This window comes from Lissotriton vulgaris, chromosome 12 (assembly GCF_964263255.1).
Source record: "Lissotriton vulgaris chromosome 12, aLisVul1.2, whole genome shotgun sequence".
Lineage (NCBI taxonomy): Eukaryota > Metazoa > Chordata > Amphibia > Caudata > Salamandridae > Lissotriton > Lissotriton vulgaris.
This window is the reverse complement of record NC_141700.1, coordinates 464,019,372-464,044,612: the sequence shown is the minus strand read 5'-3', so window position 1 is coordinate 464,044,612 and position 25,241 is coordinate 464,019,372. Positions and strand designations below refer to the sequence as shown.

General features: G+C 46.5%; 1 protein-coding gene across 1 annotated transcript in view; it reads left to right on the top strand.

Moving 5' to 3' along the window:
- The window catches only part of CTCF (CCCTC-binding factor), a 713,286-nt gene that overhangs the window by 519,516 nt on the left and 168,529 nt on the right, over positions 1-25,241 (top strand). The window contains exon 10 of the mRNA XM_086945216.1: positions 9,281-9,431. Within this exon, the coding sequence (XP_086801342.1) occupies positions 9,281-9,431 (151 nt within the window). The remainder of the gene's footprint in view (positions 1-9,280; positions 9,432-25,241) is intronic.

The following is a 25,241-nucleotide window of genomic DNA, read 5'->3' as shown; positions in this document are numbered from 1 at the left end:
GCATCTGTGCCTAGGCTGTACACAAAGCTGAACTTCTAACGGTTTATGCAATAAACTCCATCTCCCAGAATGCATTGTAACCCTTCCCTCAAGAAACAGTTCTTACACCGTACCCAAATTATTCATGTGATAAACTAATATAGACAGTATTTCTAATCCTAAATGAACACAATCAAATACCCCACATCTGCATCTATATTTGTTCACTTATTTTGTAATAAGAAAATCCTTATGATCAAGAATGCAAGCCGACACAAATGCCTGCCTCACACCCCAGCCAGTCTCCCTCCTTCAAAGCTTCAGTGAATGCCACAAAGTCCCACTTAGAACCTGTTCAGGTCCAAGCCTTCCTAGGGGCAGTCGTCAATTCAGTAGTGGGAGTTTCATTACCCAGCCATCAGGGGATGCAGTGTTCCCTACAACTGCCACCTCTTTTTCAACCACTCGTTCACATTTCAATTTGCACTGTTATGAGTCTTCTGGGAATGATGGTCCCATGCATTGATATAGTGACCCACGCTAGGCTTCATAGGCGCCTACTTTAGGAGTGCCTCTCCAGCCAATTGTCACAAGCGGATGGTCACATGAAAGGTCAAGTGTTGGTCATAGCAAGCACATATCACTTTCTGCATTGGTGTACAACAATTTGTTGCAGGGCAGGCCCTTTGCAGACTCTATTCTGTAAGTGACCATCACCACAGACTCATCCTTAGCTGGCTGCGGGCACACTCTAACAACATGGTCAAAGGTCTTTTGCAACTTTGAGTGGGGTTTCCACATCAACCACTCGGTGCTCTTAGCCATTGAACCAGCACTGTTGGCGTTTCTCCTCCAAATCAAAGGCAAAATAGTCTTGGTGCATACAGACAACCTAACTGCCATGTTCTGCCTGTAGAAACTGGGGCACTCACTTTCCTCTTCTGTCGGCCGAACCCAACAAATCTGGCCAACCATCAGAGTTTATCTCCTGGCAGGATACTTACCGGGAGTGGACAACGACTTTGCAGAGCTGCTCGAGACACAGCAACATGTCCACGAGTGGAATTTCCACGCACAAGTCCTAGCCCATAGTTACTCAGGTGGGGCACCCCATGCATAGATCTGTTTGCCACAGCGGAAAATGCAAAATACCAAATCTTCACCCCAGGGTTTCCACACCCCAATCCATAGTGAATGCACAGTAAATCAACTGGTCAAGGATCTTTGTCTATGCTTTTCCTCCTCTCCCACTGATTCCAAATGTGGTCAGAAAGTTGAGATAAACACCACTTACCCCCATCCTGGTGGCTCTGACATGGGCCAGACAACCATTGTTCTCCATCCTACTCTGTCCGTTGACCTGCCCAAGAAGCTTCCCAACAGGCCAGACCTTCATACTCCACTGTTGCTGTACCCTAAATAACTAACTCACTCACCTCTGAAGTGCAGGATATCATTTTTTACCTTCTACATCTTCAAAAGTCGTGCTTGGTTTATACCTCAATCCCCATACACCTAACACCTATTGCGGCATCCATGCAGAATAGAAAACAGTCTCTCTTCATAATCCCTGTGATCAAAGGTATCTGAAAGAAACTTGTTAGTTATAGATTCCTTACCTTAGAATTACCTCCTGGCATCAGACTGGATTCGGAAAGTTTTTTCGTCAGCAGTACCTCTGCGCGTCGGAAGGTGGCACCTGTCGGCTCTGCGTCGGTCATGGTCGCCGGGATGACGTCGCATGCTTACGTCAGTTCTTTCTTTTTCCGCACCAGCCAGCGCAGACTCTGAGAGAGCGGTACCTCCAGTCATTTTTTTTTGACTGAACTTTTTGAGCGACGTTTGTCAACTTCTTTTTTGAGTCACCAGTTCTGACCCATTCTTGATCTAAGGAAGGCCAACAAGTGGATTCGGAGAGAGATATTCTGGATGCTAGCATTAAGCCAGATCTACCTCTGCTACATCAAGGGGATTGGTTATGCGCAATCGACTTGCAAGACGCATACTTTAATATTTCCATCATAAGGAAGCATCACAAGTTCTTGAGGTTTACAGTGGGGAACAACCACTGCCAATACTGCATACTTCCATTCAGCCTGAAGTCCGCACCCAGGACCTTCTCCAAGTGCATGGCGGTGGTAGCTGCCCATCTGAGGAAACACAAGGTGTTAGTCTACCCCTGTCTAGATGATTGGCTAATCAAGGCATCCACATATCAGGAGGATCAGCTACACTTCCAGTGGACCTCCGACCTTCTCCTTCGATTGGGTCTTCATGTCAACTAAACGAAGTCTACCTGGATGCCTGTACAGTGCCTACAACATCTGGTAGCATCCATTGATACTCATAAGGAGAGGCGCTTATCGATCCTTCGGAAGGCTCAGGCTCTCATGACAGTGCCACACCCAACTTTGACGGAAGGTCTCCTCCCTCTCTTCTGGGCTCGATGGCATCATGCATATTCCTCACCCCAAGTGCACATCTCCACATGAGACCCCTGCAGTAATGTCTGGAAGACCAATGGTACCAGCGCGCAGGAGATTGGTAAGACCGGATTCAACTGTCTCAGCACGCCCTCTGGTCCATCACATGGTGGTGTTTGCTCATCAATCTCCTACGAGGGATTCCTTTTCACAAGTAGATACCTTTTCAAACCATAGTCAAGGATGCCTCTCCTGGGATGGGGAGCCCATACAGATCATTTTCAAATTCAGGGAAAATAGTCACACAAGGAATCCACTTACCACATCAATCTGCTAGAGCTATGATCCGTTCAAATGACTCTGAAATCTTTTCAGCCATCATTCCGTGCCATCTCCCTGCTTATCCAGACCGACAATACAATAACAATGTTCTACCTCACAAACAGGGAAGCTCGAGATCCAGACCATTATCTCAGGAATCCCAAACGATCTGGAAGTGGCTTTGAGACAGAAACCTGACCATAACAGCAACTCATCTCCCAGGTGTTCAAAATGCTCAGGCCGACTCTCTCAGCAGGCTCCTTCAGGAAAATCACGAGTGGGTCTTAAACGACGACGTATTCCAAGATATTTTTGGAAAATGGGGTACTCTGGAGGTCAATATGTTCGCCACCGCAGAAAACTGCTAATGCCAAAGCTTCGCGTCTAGTTTCTACTAACTGGGAACCCTGGGGAATATCCTATGGATCAACTGGTCAGTCAGATTTCTCTACACCTTTCCTCCAGTTCCCCTGATCCTGGCAGTCCTCATCAAGCTCTCACAGTCACGGGCCAAAATGATACTCATAGCCCTGGAGTGGCCACGTCAGTGATGGTTCACAGGCCTCCTTCACCGGTCTATCCGTCCACATCTCAAGCTTCCATGCAAATCAGACCTACTCACGAAATTCGGAGGACAGGTGGTGCATCCCCACCTCTCCTCTTCGAATTTGGCAGCATGGCTCCTGAGCTAGTGCAGTATGGACATTTGAAATTACCTGAACTGCATGGACATTCTTAAGGAAACTAAGCGGCCATCCACATGTTCCTCTTATGCTCATAAATGGAAGAGATTCTGTATTTGGTGCTCAACGAAGAATGGGGACCTACCTCTTGCCAGGAAGGTGTCAGCCTTCCATACTTGCTTCATCTAGCACAATCTGGCCTTCAATTTTCTTCCATTAAGGTTCACTTGACAGCTCTCACTGCCAACAGGAAATGCCCTTCACAAACCTCCTTGTTCAGAACTCCTGTCATCAAAGATTTCTTGGAGGGCTTTAAGAACATCCCCCCCCCCCCTTTAAAACCATACATAGAGCTTCTCTTCAACATCTGTCCTTGTAGCTATCACCTCAGCCTGCAGGATTAGTGAGATCCAAGCACTTTGCTGTCAAGAGCCATATGGTAATGGTGTCATCACCACATATGTGGAAACCAATCAAGTAGTATTCCACCAGAGGCAGTCCGGCTTCAGCTCCTGATCAGCTCTTGTTGAGACTTCAAGAATGTGGTTGTGCGGGCACGGTACTCCGATGGTTCGCCTTGTTTCTGGATAACCGCCAACAAACGGTCTGGTCTCCCCCTGTAGCAGAGCCCATTCCTTCCTTAAAGGAGGGGTTTCCGCAGGGCTAAATCCTTAGTCCCACACTTTTAAACTTTTATGTGACCCCTTTGGCGCATCTGGCAGAAGCCCACGGAGCCAAAATTGTATTGTATGCCGACGATACACAATTGCTATTCACCTATGATAAGAAGTCTGACTTAAAAAGAGCAGCAATAAACGCCTGCCTCGTTGAGGTTTTTTCATGTTTCCAATCACGCAAATTTAAGTGTAATCCAGCTAAATCGGAAATAATCCTCTTTAGTCTTCCATTAGATAACATGCGGCGGAATTGGTAGCCACGGGACATGTCTCCCCCCATCGCCTCTGTTAAGTATGTCAAAAATCTGGGAGTCAGGATTGAGGATAACTTGTCCATGAACTCTCAGGTTCAAGCTGTAGTGGGTTTTTGTTTTGGAATGCTTAAAATACTTAAGCAGTTCTTGTCCCTTCTGTCGGTAGCACACAGCAAAACGGAGGTCCAGGCGCTGGTTTTATCCAGACTGGACTACGTCAATAGTCTTTATTTGGGAATCCCTGAATACTTGTTGACACGCCTACAGGTGGTCCAGAACGCTGCGGCTAGGGCAATATTTATGCTCGTGCCAAGAACACAAATGTCAACCCATCTAAAAGCCATGCACTGGCTGCCGATCCGTAAGAGGATAATATTTAAGATCTTGGTCCTAAACTTTACATCTCTCCATGGGATGGAGGCCGTACCTTAGGAAGAGAGTGAAATTCTATTGCTCACGTCGTGCTCTGAGATCTGCTGTACTTCAGTTAGCTTGCATTCCCAAATCTTTCCATTCTCAAATTGGTGGTCGCTCCTTTCAGGTTCAAGCATTACAGCTTTGGAATAAGTTTCCTTTGGAACTCAGACAGATGCAGAATCTTCTTCCTTTTAGGAAGCTATTGAAAACCTGGCTATTTCTATTATATAGTGTAAATCAGCTGGCCTAGATCCCACTGTTAGCCCTTTTCCTGAATGTTTAGCCCAGACACTCTTTCGAGTAGCCGTGCGCTTTATAAGTCCCTAATAACATAACATACACAGTTTTTCATGCATCTAAAGTAGTTATGAGGACTCATCCAAAATTCCTCCCAACATCCATCTAATACAGGTCAGCGATCTCTTCATTCCCTGAATGTTAGAAGGCTTTTAAAATTCTATCTGGATAAAGCTATGGATCTACGGAGATCTGACCAGTTATTTGTAAATTTTGGCTCTCTCCAGACAGGTCTTGCGACTTCCAAGCAGTCCATCTCCAGGTGGATTGTTTCCTGTATATTACTTTGTTACCAAAAAGCTAACAAATCCCTTTCCAGTCAGCCTAAAGCTCACTCTACCAGAGGGAAAGCAGCTACTGCTGCCTTGCTTCCTAAAATACCCATTGCTGAGATTTGCAAGGCCGCTACCTGAAAGTCCGTTCATACCTACGCTAAACTCTACTGCCTGGACTCTGATGCCAAGGCAGATGCAAAAGAAGGGCAGGCTTCCCTTCGGAACCTATTTTCTTAAATTTACATCAACTTCTTATTAAGTGCTTATGACCATACATGGAAATTCCCTACAAGAGAAGGAACAGTTTCTTACCTGTAACTCCAGTTCTCTTGTAGGGGTATTTCCATGATTAGTCATAAGCAACCCGCCCTCCTCCCCGGTGGAATACACAGACTGATCCATAACCTGGAATATGCATTCACTTCTCATCGCCTTAAAAAAGAACTGAGGTAACTGCCACTGGCTGTGCATGATGGGATACTGGTGGTATCTGGATTCTTAAAGGTACAGCTTCTAATTTGTTGACGTATAATGGCAGCCTATGGGCGTTCTGGCCTCTCCTTTTCATCTATCATGAAAAAAGGTTTCGTGAAGCAATTTTCCATGTGTCAAACACCACAAAAATGGCACAAAATGTGGCTCCTTTTTCACTACAAGATGAAGATACCGGCATTTTAGCCTATTTATTTAGGCTGCATTATTGTCTTTTTAGGTCTTGCGACCTATCAATGCGCGCAAACGCATTGAGCGGAGCGAGAATTCAAGTGCTCAAAATACTCGTGAAATCAAGGGTTTCGTTCGTGCGGTTTTCTTTGAGTTCACGTGAATCACGTGACCAAACAAGCACGCGCAGCAGCCTCCCTCCTAATTGCATTTTTTCACGGCCGCACAGCACATCAAAGGGCTTCTCCCAGTGTGTGCTGTGCAGCTTCTCCTCCCCTAATTATTCATGGCTGGCCGGTGGCCGGCCGTACTTTCAGTTTCCCGGCAGCTCTGCATTATCAGGTACGTGTTGGTGACGATTTACACAGAACGCTTGTTTGTACTACTTGCCACTTGCATTAAAAATAAAATTCTATTATTTCACTTTGTCTCCGTGCGTGCATTTATTTAATGTTTCTTTATTTCACCTTTCTTTCGCGATTTGCTTGTCTTCTTTAGCGTTGCAGGGGTTTTGAACCCGCCCTGCATTGTGTTTTAGTAGCTTAAGTTTCTTAAACATTTTATACAGCATTGGGTTTGCTATTTTATAAACGCCCATATGTGTCAAAATTCGAGAAAAGTGCCACGGCATATTGTGCGAAAGTTAATCCTTTATCGCATAATATGCTGTATTGTTTGTCTACCTGTGCGCTATAATTCAGACGGCTGCTCCAAGCCCGCAGATGTCTACAGAACGAAAACAAAATGACAATCAGCCTGATGCTTCAAACCGTTATCAAATGGGGAAAAGCACGATGCTCCTAATTGACAAGTACACATTCGATTCGTAATTTAAGGTACCTAGGGACTTAAGTTGTTTGGCTTGTGAACAGTTCTCGTTGTTGGCACCCTAATGATAATACCCCCAAAAAATCGTTCTAACCTTGTTTGAAATGTAGGGTGTTTCCGTTCTATATCATTTTACCTAAAAGGTAACCATATGTTCAGACCTGTGGGAAGGGACATTCAGTTACCTACCATGTTCGTGCCCAGGTTAACACACGGAAGCAAAGGTAACTATTCTAATGGAGAAAAGGAGAGGCATGTAGGGTCTAACTTGCTGGGAACTTATTTAAAGTGGCATCTAACGTCTTTATGTTTTCTGAGAGCACCCAGTATGCATTTAACAGTGTGTGTACATGCGGATATTCTTTCCTGTTACGTACACGGTCATTGGAAATACTCCTGCCGTTCAATCTGCGTAGGATATTTCAAAGCTAGCAATGCTACAGGCTAAAAGGAGGGCGCTGGTTAACAATGCATGTGACCCTCACGATGTCCCTGGCTCGGACATTTTGTCAGAATGTCTGATGGTCCGGGATGTAAATAGAGCAGGGCTTCCTGCTGAGATGCAATAAGCACCTCTGCCCCTCACTTTTACAAGTGCTATTTCACGGTGCGCTGTTTCATTCCAGCCTCCCTTGTTTTTGTAGATGCTCGTGGCGGCAGCAGGAGGCACGGCGCCCCACGCAAGACCATTATTTTTCTATTCAGAGGAACACATCAATTCGGGTCAAAGAGGGGGGGTGTTTGTAGCACGCGATATCAGCGGCACAATGAGCGGCGTGTTGGCTTTAGGAATTCCGAATAATTAAGGAGGGACAGTAAACTGAGGGGATATACTGGGAGGGACAGTCCAGGTAAAATACCACACCAAGGACCACTGCAGTTGTTCCCTTCAAAGTCATTGTTTAACGCCTCAGAGGCCATAGCTTTGACCGTGGCGTGAATCAACAATTTTAGTTAGGAAAAAACACACAGGTCTATGTCCTGCTGTGAACTGTCTCCGCAACGTGTGCCAAGCCCGCTGCACTTCAATGTAAAGTTCACACTACGAGAACTCTAGCTACACTTTGAAAGGCGGACAATTTAGAAGCTTACATACACTGTAGGTGAGGGCAACTATAAAAGCAAACGGTTACTGTGCGGTCTGTCACAAGATTCAATTATGATCCATGTTGTGCGCCTGCACTCGCACTGATACCGAATGGAGGTTTTATGATGGGGATCGGACATCCAGCGCCTCTACCACAAGTACTGAAGGTCGTCTGTGGGTGCGCATTTACTAACCTGTTAGGTTTTTGTTTTTTTTAAACAAAAGTCCTCTGGAAACGCTGATCTGGCTTGAGCTGTGCGCCGGAAACACATTGCGCTAGATCAATACATACAACCGGCAGCTTCCTACACCATCGTCTTCATCACTTATTGCACGAGGCGGGAAATGTGTCGGTCGCTTGCAAAACTTCGGCGAGTACACCCCTGCAAAGCCCAGAGGATTAATAAACAAATACATAGATCTATCTACCCCATGGCACGTAAGGGATATTTACATTTGGATTTATAGTCAGTACATGGATTTATACAGTCTATAAGTCCAATCCATATGGGACATTTTTTCAATATGTGAAGTGTTTTTGCTGTACTCTGGGCATAAGAGCACTGTACAAACAAGCTTAATCAAGCAGTGGCAAAGCGTCCATGTCATTTTGTCGACTGTTATTTGTAATATCAATACATCTAAGTCACGTAAATATAAAACCTGTTCCATTATAAATGCTATAGCTGTCACATTTGCGAAAGTTATAACTATTGGCAGTGTAAATGGCAAAGCTATTAATTAAGCTATTTTCAAAAACAACACATAAATACAAAAAATTGTCATTTACAAGACCAATAGCTCAAACTTTCCTAATGCGAGACCTATTGGCAACGCCAGTGCTTGTTATCTCTTAAGTGTCTTTGCAGGCCTTCTTGAAGAAAGGCGAAAAAAATCTGATTAAAGAAGATGTCTCTAAAGAAGTGCTCTGGGGTCCCAGCACGTGGGCGGGGCTGTTCAAGTGCTTATGACTTATCATGGAAATACCCCTAAAAGAGAACTGGAGTTACAGGTAAGAAAATGTTCCTTGTGCCTAGCCGACTCGTTCAGCTGTAGTTGAGAAATCGTTTCCAAATCGTGTTAAGTGATTTTTTACATGTGTGTTTGCCATTTTCTTATTGTCTTATAGTGTGTCTATGGGATGCAAGAATCGACCGTGGACCAGCTCTCATATCTATGCACGTGTATGTTAGTGTGTTTGCCTGCCTTGTTTGTGCTTCACTTTATCATTGTGCTACAGTGCTAATTTGATTGCTATTAAGAGACACATATCACTTGTTCTTTAGCATGAGTTTTCCAACCTAGTGTTTTATACAATAATCTCAGTGGAAGTAGAGTACTTAGTTAGTTTTATTTTGTTTTCCTATATTGATCAGAACACAATGGCCAGGCATTCTGATCACTGCACTGGACCGGATGGGACAGATGGAGAAAATGGGGGCGAAGAACCAGAGCCAATGCCCAAGAAAGGAAAGCGAGGACGGAAGAGAAAGATGCGATCAAAAAAAGAGAATTCATCTGACAGTGGTAAGATGATTGTTTAGCAAAGCTACACTCATGCGCTTTTTGAAAACTGTTTAAAAAATCACTTCGCTGTTGAAATACAATCTCGATCCCTTGGTTTTAGTTTCACTATAGAAATTATATTACTGAATATTTCTAATGCTCATTGTTGGCCAATTACTTGGCCTTTTGGGACTGTTTGCAGACATCGCTTGGTGGTTGTACTCCATCTAGAGGACATCATCACTGGAGGATATTTCTGAACAGATTAATGCAGATGAACAAGTCACTTCTCTTCGGGGACACTTCATCTAATAAAGATTCTCTCTAGCCGCAGTTTCTCTGCCTTAGAATTTTCCCAGGTGTCAGACTTGATCCGGAAATGTTTGTTGCAGTCGCCCTTGCATGCCTGTAGATTGCATTGTTCATCTCTGCATGGCTTTGTTGGCGTTGTCCATGCACGAAGGGAAGTGCGTAGTGTGTAAATAAGTGCCACCCCAGCGTGCTGACCTCAGTTCTTGACTTCTTTTTCTGCACCAGAAGCATGGAGACAAGCTGAGGAGGAATGACTAGTGTGCATGTGAGGTCCAAAAGGATCTCTGAATATGAAAAAACAATTCGCAGAATGGCAAGGGTGGGGTGGTTAGTAAGGAATCTGTTGCTAGATGGTCTCTACCAGATAAAGCTTTACTGAAGGTAAGTTACTTGTTAATTTGATAGAGACTTCTAGCCACTGATTCTTTACCTTACAGTGGATACCAAAGCAATCACTCCCCGTAAGTGGGTCTGCGAACACTTATAAGCTCAAAAGTCCTGGAGGACTGAACAGGCAAAATACCCATCTAAAGACCTGACTGTCGAGGCAATAGTGTTTAGCAGACGTGCACAATAATGCCCACGTAGCTGCCTAACTTGTCCAAGAGTCGGACTCCTCTAGCAAATGCAGTGGTTGCAGCTGTAGCGCTGGTAGAGTGAGCTTGTAAGCCCTCAGGCGACTGTTTCTTGGCCATTGCATAGCAGATCTTAATGCAAAGGATGATCCATTTAGAGATGGTTCCCTTCTGAATTGTTTCCCTTTCTTTATTCCTGCAAATCCAACAAAGAGTTGAATCCCCACCTGTAATTCTTTGGTGCTATCAATATGGAACCCTACCGCTCCTTTTGGATCCAGGCTGTGGAGCCTGTCCTCTTCTTTTGAAGGATGAGGGAGTGATGTTTTGCTCAATGTGAAAAGGTGTGACAACCTTTGGCAAGAAAGGTGCCCCTAGTTCGAAGAAGCAGCTTGTCTGGTAAGAATGGAGCAGTTCGCGAACCCTCCTGGCAGATATTACCGCCTCACGGAAGATTTCAGAATTAGGAGCCTTATAAGGTAGCTGTGCATCTTCCTCCTTTAACTGTGACCAAAGCAAAGACTTGTCAGGCAAGGGAGAGAGCAAACAGAAGGACTTCAGACAAGGGTGCAGACAGAGCAACAATCATCCACTCCACTCTAACCCAGTTCCCTCTAATCCCCTCTACCTTGATCCAATTCCCCCTTATCTACTCTAATGCAGTTCATTCCACTGAACTCTTAATACACTCTTCTGTAATATACTCTAATCCAGCCCGCTCTGATCCACTCTGATCCACACCACACATCTCCACTCTGCTTTGATCCACACCACTTATCTCCACGCCCTGATCCACCCCAATACAGTCCCCAGCCACTCTGCGCCATGGTGCACAACATGTATAAAACACACTGCAAAGCCAATCGTTTTTTCCCAGGGGATACTCATCAGTAGTCATAAGCACTGGATAGTCCCACCCATGTGCGGGACCCTGGAGCATATAAATAAATACATGTATATAAATGTATGTTTAAAGAATTTAAATTACGAAGTATCCTCAAACATATATATATATATATATATATGTCACAGCAAACACTCCTTTGCTACTGATAAGTAGTAAACTGACACCTGCTTGATTCGTTTCAAGCACTTTATATAACTCTGAGATATTTAAACAGGTAGCTCACTGCCCCAATGCGGTTCTGATCCACTGAGCCTTGATCAAGGGTAAGTCTCTCTGCTTTTAAAATGACCACATGGTTTGATGACACTGGTCATATTACTATTCAGAGTGTGCAGTAAAGTGAAACAATTTCATTATAGAAAGCAGCGTGATTAAAGTTTTTAAGTCCAATGTCCAAACGCTGCTATCCTTCCTTTGATATTAGTACATTATTTGCACCATATTTAGTTTGCCAACCTAGTAATTTCCACGTGTACATATCAGGATTCACGTTATCCACTCACCCAGCCAGCAAGTGGAAATCTTCCTTCTTATCGGGTTTCACAACTATTTCCAGTAGGCTTATCCTTCATTACTCGGCAAAAACTGGCAGGTTAGGCTCCTTTACTTTATTCTAACACACTTGCTCTGTGAACAAGAGCCTCAGACCGCTAGTAGGGTGGGTCAGTGTTGTGAGCGCAGGGCAGGTCAATGTTATGAGCACAGGGCCTCCCGTAGATGCATCCCAACGGACACTCATTTTCTCCTGAGCAGTAGTACACTGTGAGAAGTTGGCCTGATATATGATGTTTCCAATTCTGGAACCACCTTGTATCAGTCCAAACAATCCCTTATGGCGTCTGGTTGTAAGTCAACCTTATAGACAAGCTATCCTAGGGGTAGCATGGACTAAGCAGCCTGAAAGGCTAAACTCAAGAGGTCGTGTTAAGCGAGCTGTTTTACCAATCACAATCCTGTAATATCAAATGAAAGGACACCACACAAGTATATATTATAAAAATATGTGTTTATTACTAAAATAATCTCCAGTACTCTTTATGAGCAAAGGGGCACAAGCGTTTAAACAAAAGCACAGTTACACATATGAAAGTGGCACAATGATGGATGAGGGCAGGTGGCCACTCCAACCATATATTAAGAAAGGGGCATAAGAGATACCAATCGAACAGTGGTTGGGCCTAGGGAATCGCTGGGAGCAGTCGGGACTAGCAATGCTGAAGTCGGGAAAAGCCCGCGGGATTCGGGTGCAGCGCTTAAAGCACACGCATGCACCAATGCAAAGGCAATGGTGCGTAAAAGTTATAAAGTTACTGTTTAAGGAGACTTCCGCATAACCTAGAAGGATGAAACTTAAGACCCATACACTAGAGGTGTGTACCAGTGTGGGAACACCGGCGTTGTTGAGTTACCTCACCCACAGGAAGCGGGTGCATAGGGTCGAAGTTGTGTCGGGTTTCGTCACGCAGGTTGTTGGTGCTTGAAGCTGAAGATGCTGCAGGCGAGGTGAAGGAGAAGTGTCCGGTGTGATCCAAAGGTGGATCAGAGTCGTAAAGTACCTGAAAGCAGAGGGGACAGAGTCTGGGTCACTCAGCAGTGACCACGGTGGAACCAGGACGGAACCAGGCAATGTCGGGCGCAATCAGGTGGTTGTCGAGGAGCTTCTCTCCGCTGCCACGTGGTCTCTAGGGCATCTGTGACGGCCAGGAGCGGGTCACGAGCTGTCCCACGAAGGCTCTCACCGTCGGCGCAGTCAGCTTCAAGATTGGAGCACACAACACTTGGCAAGAGCAATCCACGCAGGACTGAAAGATTGCTTCTCACTCGGACCAGGAGGGTCAGAGCGGGTGCTCCTTTTCAGAGGAGCGGGTGCAAGTCTGGAGCAACCAGAATCACAAGTTAGATTTCGTAGTTCGCCGGCACAGGGGCCACAAGCCAACGGGCAAGTGACCGGACCAACGCGTTGAGCCAAAAGAAGCAGAAGGGCCCCACGCAGCACTCGGTGAGTGTAGAGGGGTGAGCTTCAGTGCAAAAGAGGCTCAGGGCTGGGGCTTCTCAAACCCCGGTGTACAGCTTTGAGGGTCACTCGTGGGCTGCAAAGTCAGCGTCTCGTGGTTTCTCCAAGATGGCGGGCCCCACGCTTCCGGTCGCCTCAACGGGTCTCAGCTCTGCAGGGACTGTGGATCGGGCTGTTAGAAGGCAGGCACACTTGGTCTAGTTGGTCTCTGTCGCTCGAGTTCCGGCGGGAACTGCAACAAAGCAAACATCGAGGTGCTGGATGGTGCCTGTTTGCACAGGGTGGTCACTCCTTGACCACAAGGGAGATTCTTCAGTCTTCTACGTCGAGTAGGATGTCGAAGGGTCCAGAGTTCCGTTTCTTGTGTTTCATCAGGATAATCTGAGTGCGTTGGCACTGCTCCCATTCTTATACCAATCTAGGGGGCTGGATTACCTGCTAGGTCCCCTCCTATTGGTGGGATCCAGGAAGGGGGTGGATACACCCCTTTCCCTTTGTCCAGGCCGCTCTGGGACTGGGGCTGGTCTGTCCCAGAACCGGTTTGGCCGGATTATGCAAGGGGAAGCCTTGTGCTCCCCAGGCAGTGTCTGGTTTCTTTCAAACCTCCCTGCTACAATCCACTATCTCCTGTCTGGGGTGGTGTAACACCTCCCTGCGACAGGAAAGCCTTTGTCCAGGCCTCCTCGGCTGAGTTTCGGTCAGCAGCAGGAGGTAAGACTTGTGTCTGTGACAGAAGCATCCATTTTGTGGATCTGAGGCTCTTTTATGCATATGGAATTTACCCTTTTCGTTGAGCGTGAATTTATTAAATATTCAGAGCAACGTCTTCCACATCAAAGCACCACTCAAAGCCCCTGCTCATTTCGCTGGGCTACGGGTTAGCATAAACTCGTCTTGTCTCGGTGCTTCTGCTGGCGTCGGTACCGCTCACATGCTGTCCTCTTCTTCCGAGGTTCTGCTCCTTGTGGAACAGCTAGGAATCACGTAAAGCGCTCTGATACCTTCGGGCGAGTGCGCGCAATTTAAAACTATTGTTTTAAATTAAATGTATGCTTGAGGAGGTGCGCTACCCTGCAGCCCCGTCCTGCTCTCACATGATGCAGCCCCGGTGCGCCGTCCCCCGCCTCTGGTGAGTTACTTTGGTACCCTGCTGTTACCCCAGTATTGGAACTTTAATAGATTCCCATACTTTGTATCATTCCCCATCGTCTGAATGGAAGCCTCAGTAAATAAAAAATTATCATAACCATAGGAACAAAAGAAAAAACCAGGCCTAGGCCTCATCTCATTTTGTAGCCTATCACCCTCTTTGTGTAAAAAAGCCCAAACTTTCCACAACCACCAATCAGAATGGCCTCACCCCATAGAACCTTCCTGAGAGAGCCTCAGATTTTTCTACCGCACGTTGTGCTTGGGAGTCTCCACTGAGCTCTGCTCAGTTTTCCATTCTATTCAAGTTATTTCTTCAACTTTTCATCTACAATTCAACTATGTCTGACAAGGAAAAAAAGGCTTTATTCAGGTCCTGTGCGTCTTGTGGGAAAAAGAGGCTTTTTGTAGAAGATACGCATGAGAACTGTATTTATTGCTTATACCCGGACCACAAGGCCACAGACTGCAAAATTTGTAGAACTTTCTCTACAAAGACATTACGAGACAGGGAGGGTCGGCTTCTGACCTGGCTGCAGAAGATGAACACTCTGAAGGAGGTGCTCTCATCGGATGAGGAAGATTCTACTTCTATGTCTTCCTCTAGGAGATCCAGGAAGAGTGGTAGGTCTCCTCCCTCTACTTCAGCCGAACCCCCTATCAAGGCCCCTCATAAGATCTCTGACAGGTCTGAGAGGGCTGGTCCCATGAAATCTGCTCACAGAAGTGAAAAGGAGAGGCTGGGACAGGCTACTGGATTGGACACAGCCGCAAAGAACAAAAAGGAGGTTTCTATCACTTCTCCTCCGTCCAAAAAGGAAAAAGCTGGCGAAAAACACTCTGCAGTTACTCCAGGGACCATGCCTGAGAAAAAATGGCTTCCATCGACGACGAAAACATCTGGTACGTCGACGACGATTCCTTCCCTTAAAATTTCAACTATTTCATCGACTCAGTCGACGATGGCGGGGTCGACGTCGCCGACTCCGTCGGCGTTTAAGGTACCTGGTTGTTCGTCGACAATTACTTCTTCCTCGTCGTCGATGATGGTGTCAGGGAAGGTGATGACGATGAGCTTGACTACGAAACCGTCGACGATAATGCCGTCGACGAAAATAAAGACTCCGACGAAGTCCAGTGTGCCGTCGACGATCCCATCGACTATTCCGTCGACGACGGTGGCTCCGACGACGTCGACGAGGCCGTCGACGGGTCAAAAATTGCAGTTTCCATTACAAAAACTGAAAATTACTCCAGAAATGACGTCTCCTAGACGGGTTTCGTCTCTTCCACCATCAATGCTTCTGGATGACGAGTCTGATGAAGAGGAGGAATTTGGAGGCCATTATGGGGATGCCTACAGTCCCTCTGATTTGAATGTAAAATTACAAGAGACTGACACAGAGGATTACTATGAGCATGCGTATGAACAACAGGTGCATCACTATGTTCCTCCTGAGCGACGTCCTCCAGGGTTGGGCCAGGATATGGTGGCCATGCCGGCCTCTCTAGTCTCCGACTTACAAATGATGCTGCAGGACTACAGGACCATGTTTCCATCACAACCTACAGTACGGCCTGAACGACCTCCTGCTCCGGTGCTGCCACAGGCGCAGCCAGTTGTCATGCTACCTCCAACACAGGTGGTACCTCGGACACCACCAGTGGTAATACAGGCGGTGCTATCACGGACAACGGACCCTGAACCAACAAATGTCGTTCTGCAGGATACATCTACCGATGAGGAATACGTGCAGATCCTTTGACTGATCCATTGCAGGACCCAGACTTGGATCCTAGTGACAGTGGGTTGCAAGATCCGGACGCTACTGGACGGGATACGTCTGTGTCGCCTCCAGAAGATATTAGGGGGTTCCATAACCTCATGGCAAGAGCATCGAAAAGGTTCGGACTGCCAGTTACAACAGAGCAGTCTGACTGTTTCCTATATGATTTCAAAGAACAATTCAGAAAATCTGTCAGATCCATTCCCATAATTGAGCATGTGTGGGATGAAGGGATCAAGATCATGCAGAATCCGGCCACTGTCATCCCTGTTCTTCCCCGGCTGGAGAAGAAATATAAGGCTCCAGATGGCAGCCCTGTGTGTCTTCTTGGACAACCTAAGCCTGATTCGGTGATCTCGCAGGCAGCACAGAGTAAATCCAAGTACCCATCAACGCCTCTGACTACGCCTCCGGACAAGGACAGTAGGCGCTTGGATAACGTGGGGAAGAGGTTTTCTTCCATGGCCAGCTTGCTTGTTCGAGCAGCAAATGCTCTAGCCATTCTAGGCAGATACGACCGCCAGATGTGTTGTGACTTGGAACCATTTGTGGAACAACTGCCAGACTCATCAAGGGAAGAGGCCAGGAGAGTACTGATGGAGGGAGAATAATCATCCTCCGAAGTAATTGATTGTGCTATGGATATAGCTTCTACAGCTTTTCGTGCCTTGGCAGGGTCGGCGGTGTTGCGCCGTCAGGGCTGGTTGCGAGCCACCTGGTTTCGTCAGGAGGTCCAAAACAAGATCCTGGACCTCCCATTCGACGGTGAAATGCTTTTTGGTAAGCATATTGATGATGCCCTGCAAAGTATTAAAAAGGATACGGACACGGCTAAATCCTTGGGGTCATTGAACTATCGAAAGGTCCCATTTAAAGGAGCACGAGGCAGAGGTTTCTCTTCTTATAGAGGCAACAACCAGCAGAGGTATTCATCGCAGTCTTCGCAGTCTTATAGGACTCAATATTTGAACCAACGCCAGGGCCATTCGGCGTCTTTCTCTCGCCAATCACAGAGAGGGCGTCAGAACCGCCAGCGACGCGACAATGCCAAGAGAGAATAGCGGCCTCCTGGCTCTTACTAATGTTCCTCCCCTCCCAGTCACATCAGTGGGGGGCAGGATATCTTTTTGTCTGGACAGCTGGAAGAGTATAACATCGGACCGGTGGGTCCTGAATATTGTTCAGAGTGGCCATACGTTGGAATTCCAAGATCTTCCTCCAACAAGAGCTCCAGGCGCCAACTGCACGAAACATCTGGGACTGTTACATCTCAAAGCCCACCAGCTATTCATCAAGGGGGCAATCGAGCCTGTACCTCTCTCTCAGAGGGGCAGAGGTTTTTATTCCAGGTTCTTCCTGGTGCGGAAAACAGCAGACACTTGACGCCCCATATTAGACCTACGAGAGCTCAACACTTATCTCATCAAACTGTCGTTCAGGATGGTTACTCTCCAAGATAGTCTTCGTCTACTGAACCCAGGCGACTATTTGGCGTCTCTGGATTTAGAAGATGCGTACTTCCACGTACCGATACACCCAGCTCACAGACAATATTTGCGCTTCACAGTAGGAAAGAGCCATTTCCAATTCAAGGTGCTTCCGTTTGACCTTCGGTCTGCACCACGGATATTCACAAAGATGTTGGCACCAGTGGCGGCTTTTCTCCGAAGACAATCCCTGGAAGTTTTCCCCTACTTGGACGACTGGCTAGTCAAAGCTCCATCTTTCAAGGAAACTTCCCAAGCCGTGTCAACTTGCATCCAATTGTTCAGTCACCTGGGCCTTCAGCTCAACAAGACCAAGTCAGTTCTGCAACCCTCCAGGTCCACAAAATTCCTTGGGGGCCATTTTGAACACGAAGCAATGCACAGCTCGTCCTTCAGACGAACGTCAGCAGAAATTGATAGTCTCTGCACGCCAGGTGCTGACAAAGAAATGCCTTCTAGTACGGCTTTAGAAGTCCCTGCTCGGGTCGATGTCATCTTGTATACCATTAAAACCGCATTGCAGGCTGCAAATGCGTCCTCTGCAGGAGGAACTAGACAAACAATGGTGCCAAGCAGAGGGCTCTTTCAACAACAAGGTATTGGTAACGCCAGAAATGAGAAAGGCATGCGAGTGGTGGCTGATAAAGGACAACATCGCAGAAGGGCTGACATTCAGAATTCCACCTACTCCTATGATCATGACCACGGATGCCAGGCTGCAAATGCGTCCTCTGCAGGAGGAACTAGACAAACAATGGTGCCAAGCAGAGGGCTCTTTCAACGACAAGGTATTGGTAACGCCAGAAATGAGAAAGGCATGCGAGTGGTGGCTGATAAAGGACAACATCGCAGAAGGGCTGACATTCAGAATTCCACCTACTCCTATGATCATGACCACGGATGCCTCCTTGGAAGGCTGGGGAGCTGTGCTCCGAGAGCTTCAAGTCAGCGGGCACTGGAGTCCAGAGCAACGCCAATGCCATATAAACTTTTTGGAGCTGACAGCCATTCGGTTAGCTTTGCAAGCTTTCCTTCCCAGAGTTCGGAATCAAACAGTGCTGGTCCGGACAGACAATACGACGGCCATGCACTACGTCAACAAACAACGGGGGACAAGATCACAAACTCTGTCCAAAGAAGCTCAAAGAATCTGGGATTTTGCGATTCTTCACAAGATCAATCTGCAGGCCGTACACCTGGCAGGTTCTCTCAATATCACAGCAGATGCTCTGAGTCGCCAGACAGAGGTGAATCACGAATGGGAATTGAACCAGTCCATCCTGGAGGGTGTGTTCTCGGTTTGGGGAACACCAACCATAGACCTCTTTGCGTCTCCGGAGAACGCCAAATGCCAGTTTTGCGCAAGCAAAGTTCACCATCAGGGATCGCTGGGGAACGCACTTTCGATTGCCTGGTACGGCGCATTCTTTTACGCTTTTCCGCCAATCCTACTCATACAACGGGTACTCAGGAAAATCAAGGCGGAGCCATGCAGGATGATTCTCATTGCACCAGCGTGGCCCCGGCAGTTCTGGTACACATAACTCCTTCTACACTCCCAGGATCATCCCATTCGCTTGCAACAGATTCCGTCCCTGTTATCGAGGGATCAGGGTCAGGTGTTCCATCCGGATCTGAAGTCACTACACTTGACAGCGTGGCTCCTGAACACAGAGAGTTCCGTCATCTGACTCTCCCCAAGGAGTGTAGAGAGGTTTTGTTCCAGGCTCGAGCACCAAGCACTAATAAAACATACAAGGCAAAATGGAAAAGATTCTGCCTGTGGTGTTAAAGACAAGGTCTCCATCCTTTCAAATCTCTGCCTCATCAAATCTTGCCATATATACTATCATTGGCTAAATCTGGAATGGCACATTCTTCTGTAAAGGTGCATCTTGCTGCCATATCGAGGTTTCGGCGCACTTCTTCAGGCCCGTCCCTATGGTCCTCTCGAATTGTTAAACAGTTTTTGAAAGGCTTGTTTCAGATGTATCCTCTAGTTCGCCCACCTCCGCCAATTTGGCAGCTCAACCTAGTGTTGTCTCATCTCATGAAAGCTCCGTTTGAGCCGGTTCATAAGGCGGACTTGAAATTCCTGTCTTGGAAACTGGCCCTCCTCTTAGCGCTAACATCAGCAAGAAGAGTTAGTGAGCTCCAGGTACTTTCAATAGTGGATCCTTTCCTTCAATTCAAAAAAGATGTGCTTATCCTTCGCACCAATCCGAAATGTATCCCGAAGGTGCCATCTGAATTCCATTTGAATGAACCCTTGATCTTAAAGTCATTTTTTCTGCGGCCTTCTACTCCGGCGGAGCGGACATTACATTCTTTGGACGTTCGAAGATGCTTGAAATTCTACTTAGAACGCACAAGGTCCTTTAGAAAGTCATCGCAATTATTTGTGTCCTACAGCGCACCACGGAAGGGGTTTCCTTTAGCAAAGAGTGGCATTTCTCGCTGGATCTCTAGTGCGATTCAATTCTGCCATAAGGAGGCAGGCAAGCCCCTGGACAGAAAAGTCTGTGCGCATTCCACAAGATCTGTTGCATCGTCGGTGGCTCTTTTCTCTGGAGTCTCTATCAAAGACATATGCAGGGCGGCAACGTGGAGCAGTACACATACCTTCACGAAGCACGACTGCCTGGAGTCCGCAGGACGGGTCGACGCTACTGTTGGTCAAGCAGTCCTTAGGAATCTTTTTTAATGAGAGGTGAGTTTTCCCTACAATCCCTCCATCCTGGTAAGCACATTTTTTGGTATCAGCAATGTTTTTTTTCTTGTCTACAATTTAGCGAAGTATGCAATGAGAATTGTCATATGGTTATGTGATGCCAGGTATACAACAAAATGTGCTTTGGTGACTTACTGCTAGCTATTCTGATACAAAGCATGGGAATCTATGAAAGTTCCAATACTGGGGTAAGAAAACAAGTTACTTACATGTAACTTTGGTTCCCCAGTATTGGTAACTTTCATAGATTCAAATGCGCCCACCCTCCTCCCCTGGGAAAGCTCGGCCTTTTAATGAGATAGTGGCTGTTTGTACAACGGCTACGAAAATCTGAGGCTCTCAGGAAGGTTCTATGGGGTGAGGCTATTCTGATTGGTGGTTGTGGAAAGTTTGGGCTCTTTTACACAAAGAGGGTGATAGGCTACAAAATGAGATGAGGCTTAGGCCTGGTTTTCTCTTTTGTTCCTATGGTTATGATAATGTTTTATTTACCGAGGCTCCCATTCCGACGACGGGGAATGATACAAAGCATGGGAATCGATGAAAGTTACCAATACTGGGGAACCAAAGTTACAGGTAAGTAACTTGTTTTCCTCCTTTCCTCTCCGTCCATCGCACCCACGCTCAGTGTGCCCTCGCGGTCACCTGGCTAACCCCTCTCCATCCCTCTTAGGGTCCACGCGCCACCTGCAAGTATGGGTCTGTGTATGAGTGTCAGCGTGTGATTAAGTGGTGGGTGTGAGTGTCACCTGTGTGCAAGATGTCAGTGTGTCCGTAAGTTGTGTGTCAGCGTGCGTGTAAGCACGAGTCCGTGTGTGCAAATGTTATGGTGTGTATGTGTGTCAGCGTGTTTGCAAGTTGTGTGTGCGTGGAAGTATGAGTGTGTGCATGTGTGTGTGCAAGTTATGGTGTGTGTATGTCAGCATGTTGTGTGTGGGAGAGTGTCAGCGTGTGTGAGTGTCAGTGTGTGTGTAAGCACGAGTCAGCATGTGTGGTGGGTGTGTGTGCCAGCCTGCAGCGCTGTGTGTCTCTGGGCCTTGGAAGACCCCGGCTGTTCCCCCAGTCCAGGCGAGGAATGCGCTCTCCTCCCATATCCTCAGCCAGCCTCCTCCGTCACTCCCTCCTCCTGCAGCCTCTCCCTCCCCAGGGACAGCGGCCCTCCCCGGCCCATCCCCAGCCTGCCCCACAACCTCACCCAACCTCCCCCGTCACTGCTCCCCACCAATATCAACAGCACTAACTAGAACAATACGGTACAGTGCACTTAATTATTCGCATTACTACGATCGATGCTGGCCTGGACTGTGCGCTCTTTAAGTTTTTAATGTAAACATTTTATTTACTGTTGTGATTTCATATAGCGCTAACATGGGCCGGAGGCATCAGAGCGCTTTTCAATAAAGCAGAACATGTGAATAACAACCAAACCTGGCCTTTACGTAACTGATCAGTTGCCCAAATGACTCGCGTTACTCCTGACCTGTGCTGTATCTGCTCTGTGTTCCTTTGAACATTACCGACCAGGCCTCACCTTCTATCATTTTTTTTTAACAATAAAAGCAAGTAACCCCCCCCCCCGCCCCCCCCCCCCAGATCTCTGCTGATATAAATAACACAATTATTACTGCCCAGTGCTACACCTTTGCAAATACATTTTGTGAAATATTGGCCAGTAGGTCACATATGTTTAGTTTATATGAACAATATTGACTGGTAAGGACCAGTGCACGACTGACAAACACACAAACATGACAATAGTGCGTGCAGCTGTGCATGAGGACATTTGCGAGAGAGTAAGCTATTGGCATTGTAAATGACAATGTCATTTATTTATCTGTTTTCAAACCAACACATAAATAAAAAGTTTGTCATTTACAATGCCATTAGCTCTAACTTTTGCAAAGGCAAGATCGTTGCATTGTAAATGCTTGTCTATCAAAGTCTTTAAGCCTAGGATTAGCACAGTGCCATCCACGTCGAGATAGAAAAGGACAAAGTCTTATGCCATTTCTACAGCAAAGCCTTTAAGCATAAGACTAGCACAGTGCTGTTGTTGCCGAGCTGTAAAATTACAAAAGTCATTTATCACTCCAGGCACAGTATTACAGCTTTGAATTGGTAAAATACCAACGCTGCAGAAGTGGAGGAAGAACACATCTCCAGGTCAACGTATCGTGACTATAGAGACTTCCTTCCCCTACCACTTACTCCACAAGAAAGCTCTGGTCCCTCCTCTGCCCCCGAGCCAAGGTTGGCAGCGACAAAACTTTTCAAGCACCCCACCTTCGGGCCCTGCACCGAAACACAATGAAAAGCCTTCGGGCTCAAGTCGGCCCCATACCGGCACCGAACCGAAAGCTTTGGGGCCGAAATCAAAGCATGTCCATGTACACCTTTCATCCCTGTCCAAGATTAGATCCTGAGCAGTGATGAAAAGTTCGGAGCCGAAACCTTTGACGCTGAAAACAGCAAGTAAAGAAAAGACTCTCTCTAAAGAACTTCGGTCCGAAGTTCCATCTTCGGATCCGAAACAAAAAGAGCTGGTAATAAATCCAGATACTGGACATATCATTGCCAAATTACATCGAAAGAGGAAAATGGGCCTTCAAGAGGATGTCCACATACCTCTGAAAAAGAAAAATGTGAGCACTAACCCTTCCCCACCTTACATTCCATCTCCTCCACTCATTGATCCAAACTTGCTCATTTCACCTACAAACTCACCACCATCACCTGACCCACAGGATGAGGGGGATGGGGACCATGATCAGGGTTGTCAAGCAGACCCTTACCCATGGGAACATTATGATAATGACAACAACACTGATAATGACCTGGATCTATATCCGTCTAAACCCTCTCCACCTGATGATAACATAGGATACAGTGAGCTACTTAACAGGGCTGCTCATTATCACAGGGTGTAATTATATAAAGAAAACTTAGAAGAGGATTTTCTATTTGAAACCCTTAGTACCACTCAAAGAACCACTCCTACATTACTGGTGTTAAGAGGAGTGCTTAAACATGCTGACGAGATTTTTAAAGATCCTGGAAGGGCAAGAATAATCACACCTAGAGTAGATAAAAAGAAAAACCTGCACCTACTGACCCTGTCTACATCAAAGGTCAGGTGCCTTTAAACTCTCTTATAGTTTCTAAGGCCTGCAAAAGAGCTAACTCGCAGACCCAGTTAAAGCCCCTCCTCCTGATAAGAAGTCAAAGTTAATTGATGCTTTAGGCAAAAGAGTGGCGTCGCAGGCAGCCAATCACTGGTGCATTGCTAATACTCAAGCCTTATTAGCTCGTTACGATAGAGCCCACTATGACGAGTTAGAGAAGCTGATGCAATTTTTACCTAGTGAGCACAAATCTAAGGCTAATGATCTTATTCAAGAGGGCAAGCTCATTACTAATACCTCTATTAGATGCGCTTTAGACACAGCAGACACAGCGTCCCGAGCCTACTACTCAGACATGCTTGGTTGAGAATTTCAGGTTTCAAAACCTGAGGTGCAAGCCTCCGTTCTTAACCAAACCATTCGATAAGGAACACCTCTTTGGTCCAGCAGTTTACAATTCTCTGTAAAAGATGAAAAAAGACACTGGGGTCGCTAAGTTCATGAAAGCTTTGCGATCACCTTCAGCTAGGGGTTCCTTTCATCGCTCCTATTATAGGGCAGGCTCAAAGAGTATATCAACCGAAAATCCCTCCTCCTCTCACAAGAGCTATAGTCAATCGCCCTCCTCAAGAGGCTATTTCAGAGGTGGATTTAGAGGAAACAACGGAAAGGGAAGAGGTAAAGGCAACTCAACATGCACGTCCCCTTTAAATACCAAACAGTGACTTTCTCGCGCTACCTCCAGACAATTCCACTCCTGTCTGGGGAAGTCTTACTGAATTTCTCCCAGTCTGGAATACCAACACATCAGACAAATGGGTATTACATATTATCCTATCTGGTTATTCCCTGGAGCTTACCAACAACCCTCCAAACATTCCACCAAAAGCACCCAAACTGTCTCTAGAACACTTTTACCTTTTAAAACAAGAGGTTCAATCTCTTCTGGAGAAAGGGGCAATAGAGCCAGTCCCATTAAAATATCAAGGGAAAGGCGTCTATTCCCTTTACTTCTTGATTCCCAAGAAGGACGTGTCACTCAGGCCTATTTTGGACCTCAGAGACTTAAACCTCTACATTCATTCCGACCACTTCCATATGGTCACTTTACAACAAGTGTTTCCACTGCTGCAACAGGGCAACTTTATGTCCACTCTGAACTTAAAGGACGCATTCTTCCACATCCCAATCCATCCCGCTCATCGCAAATACCTAAGGTTTGTGGTAGCGGGTCATCACTACCAGTTCAAAGTGCTTCTCTTCGGAGTCCCCACTGCTTCCAGAATGTCTACCAAATGTCTGGCAATAGTCGCAGCTCATCTTAAGAGAAAAAAAATACATGTCTTCCTGTATCTGGACACCTCCGGAAATAGAACTGTTTGCGACTCACCTCAACGCAAAATGCCCAAACTTCGCCACCAGGTATCCACATCCACAATCCAAAGGCAATGCCCTAGGGATGAATTGGTCAGGGAGGTTTTCTTATGCTTTTCCGCCTCTCCCACTGCTTCCATTAGTGGTTAGGAGGCTCAGTCAAGCGTCCCTGACTCTGATCCTGGTTGATCCTAAATGGTCTCTGCAGCCGTGGTTCACAACCCTGCTAGAACTGTCGGTGGTACCACATCAAAGGCTGGACCTCACGCCCAATCTCTTCACGCACAGCCATGGAGACCTTAGGCATCCAAATCCAAAGGAGCTAAATCATGCGATCTGTCTCCTGAAATCATAGTTTGTTTATCTAAACCTC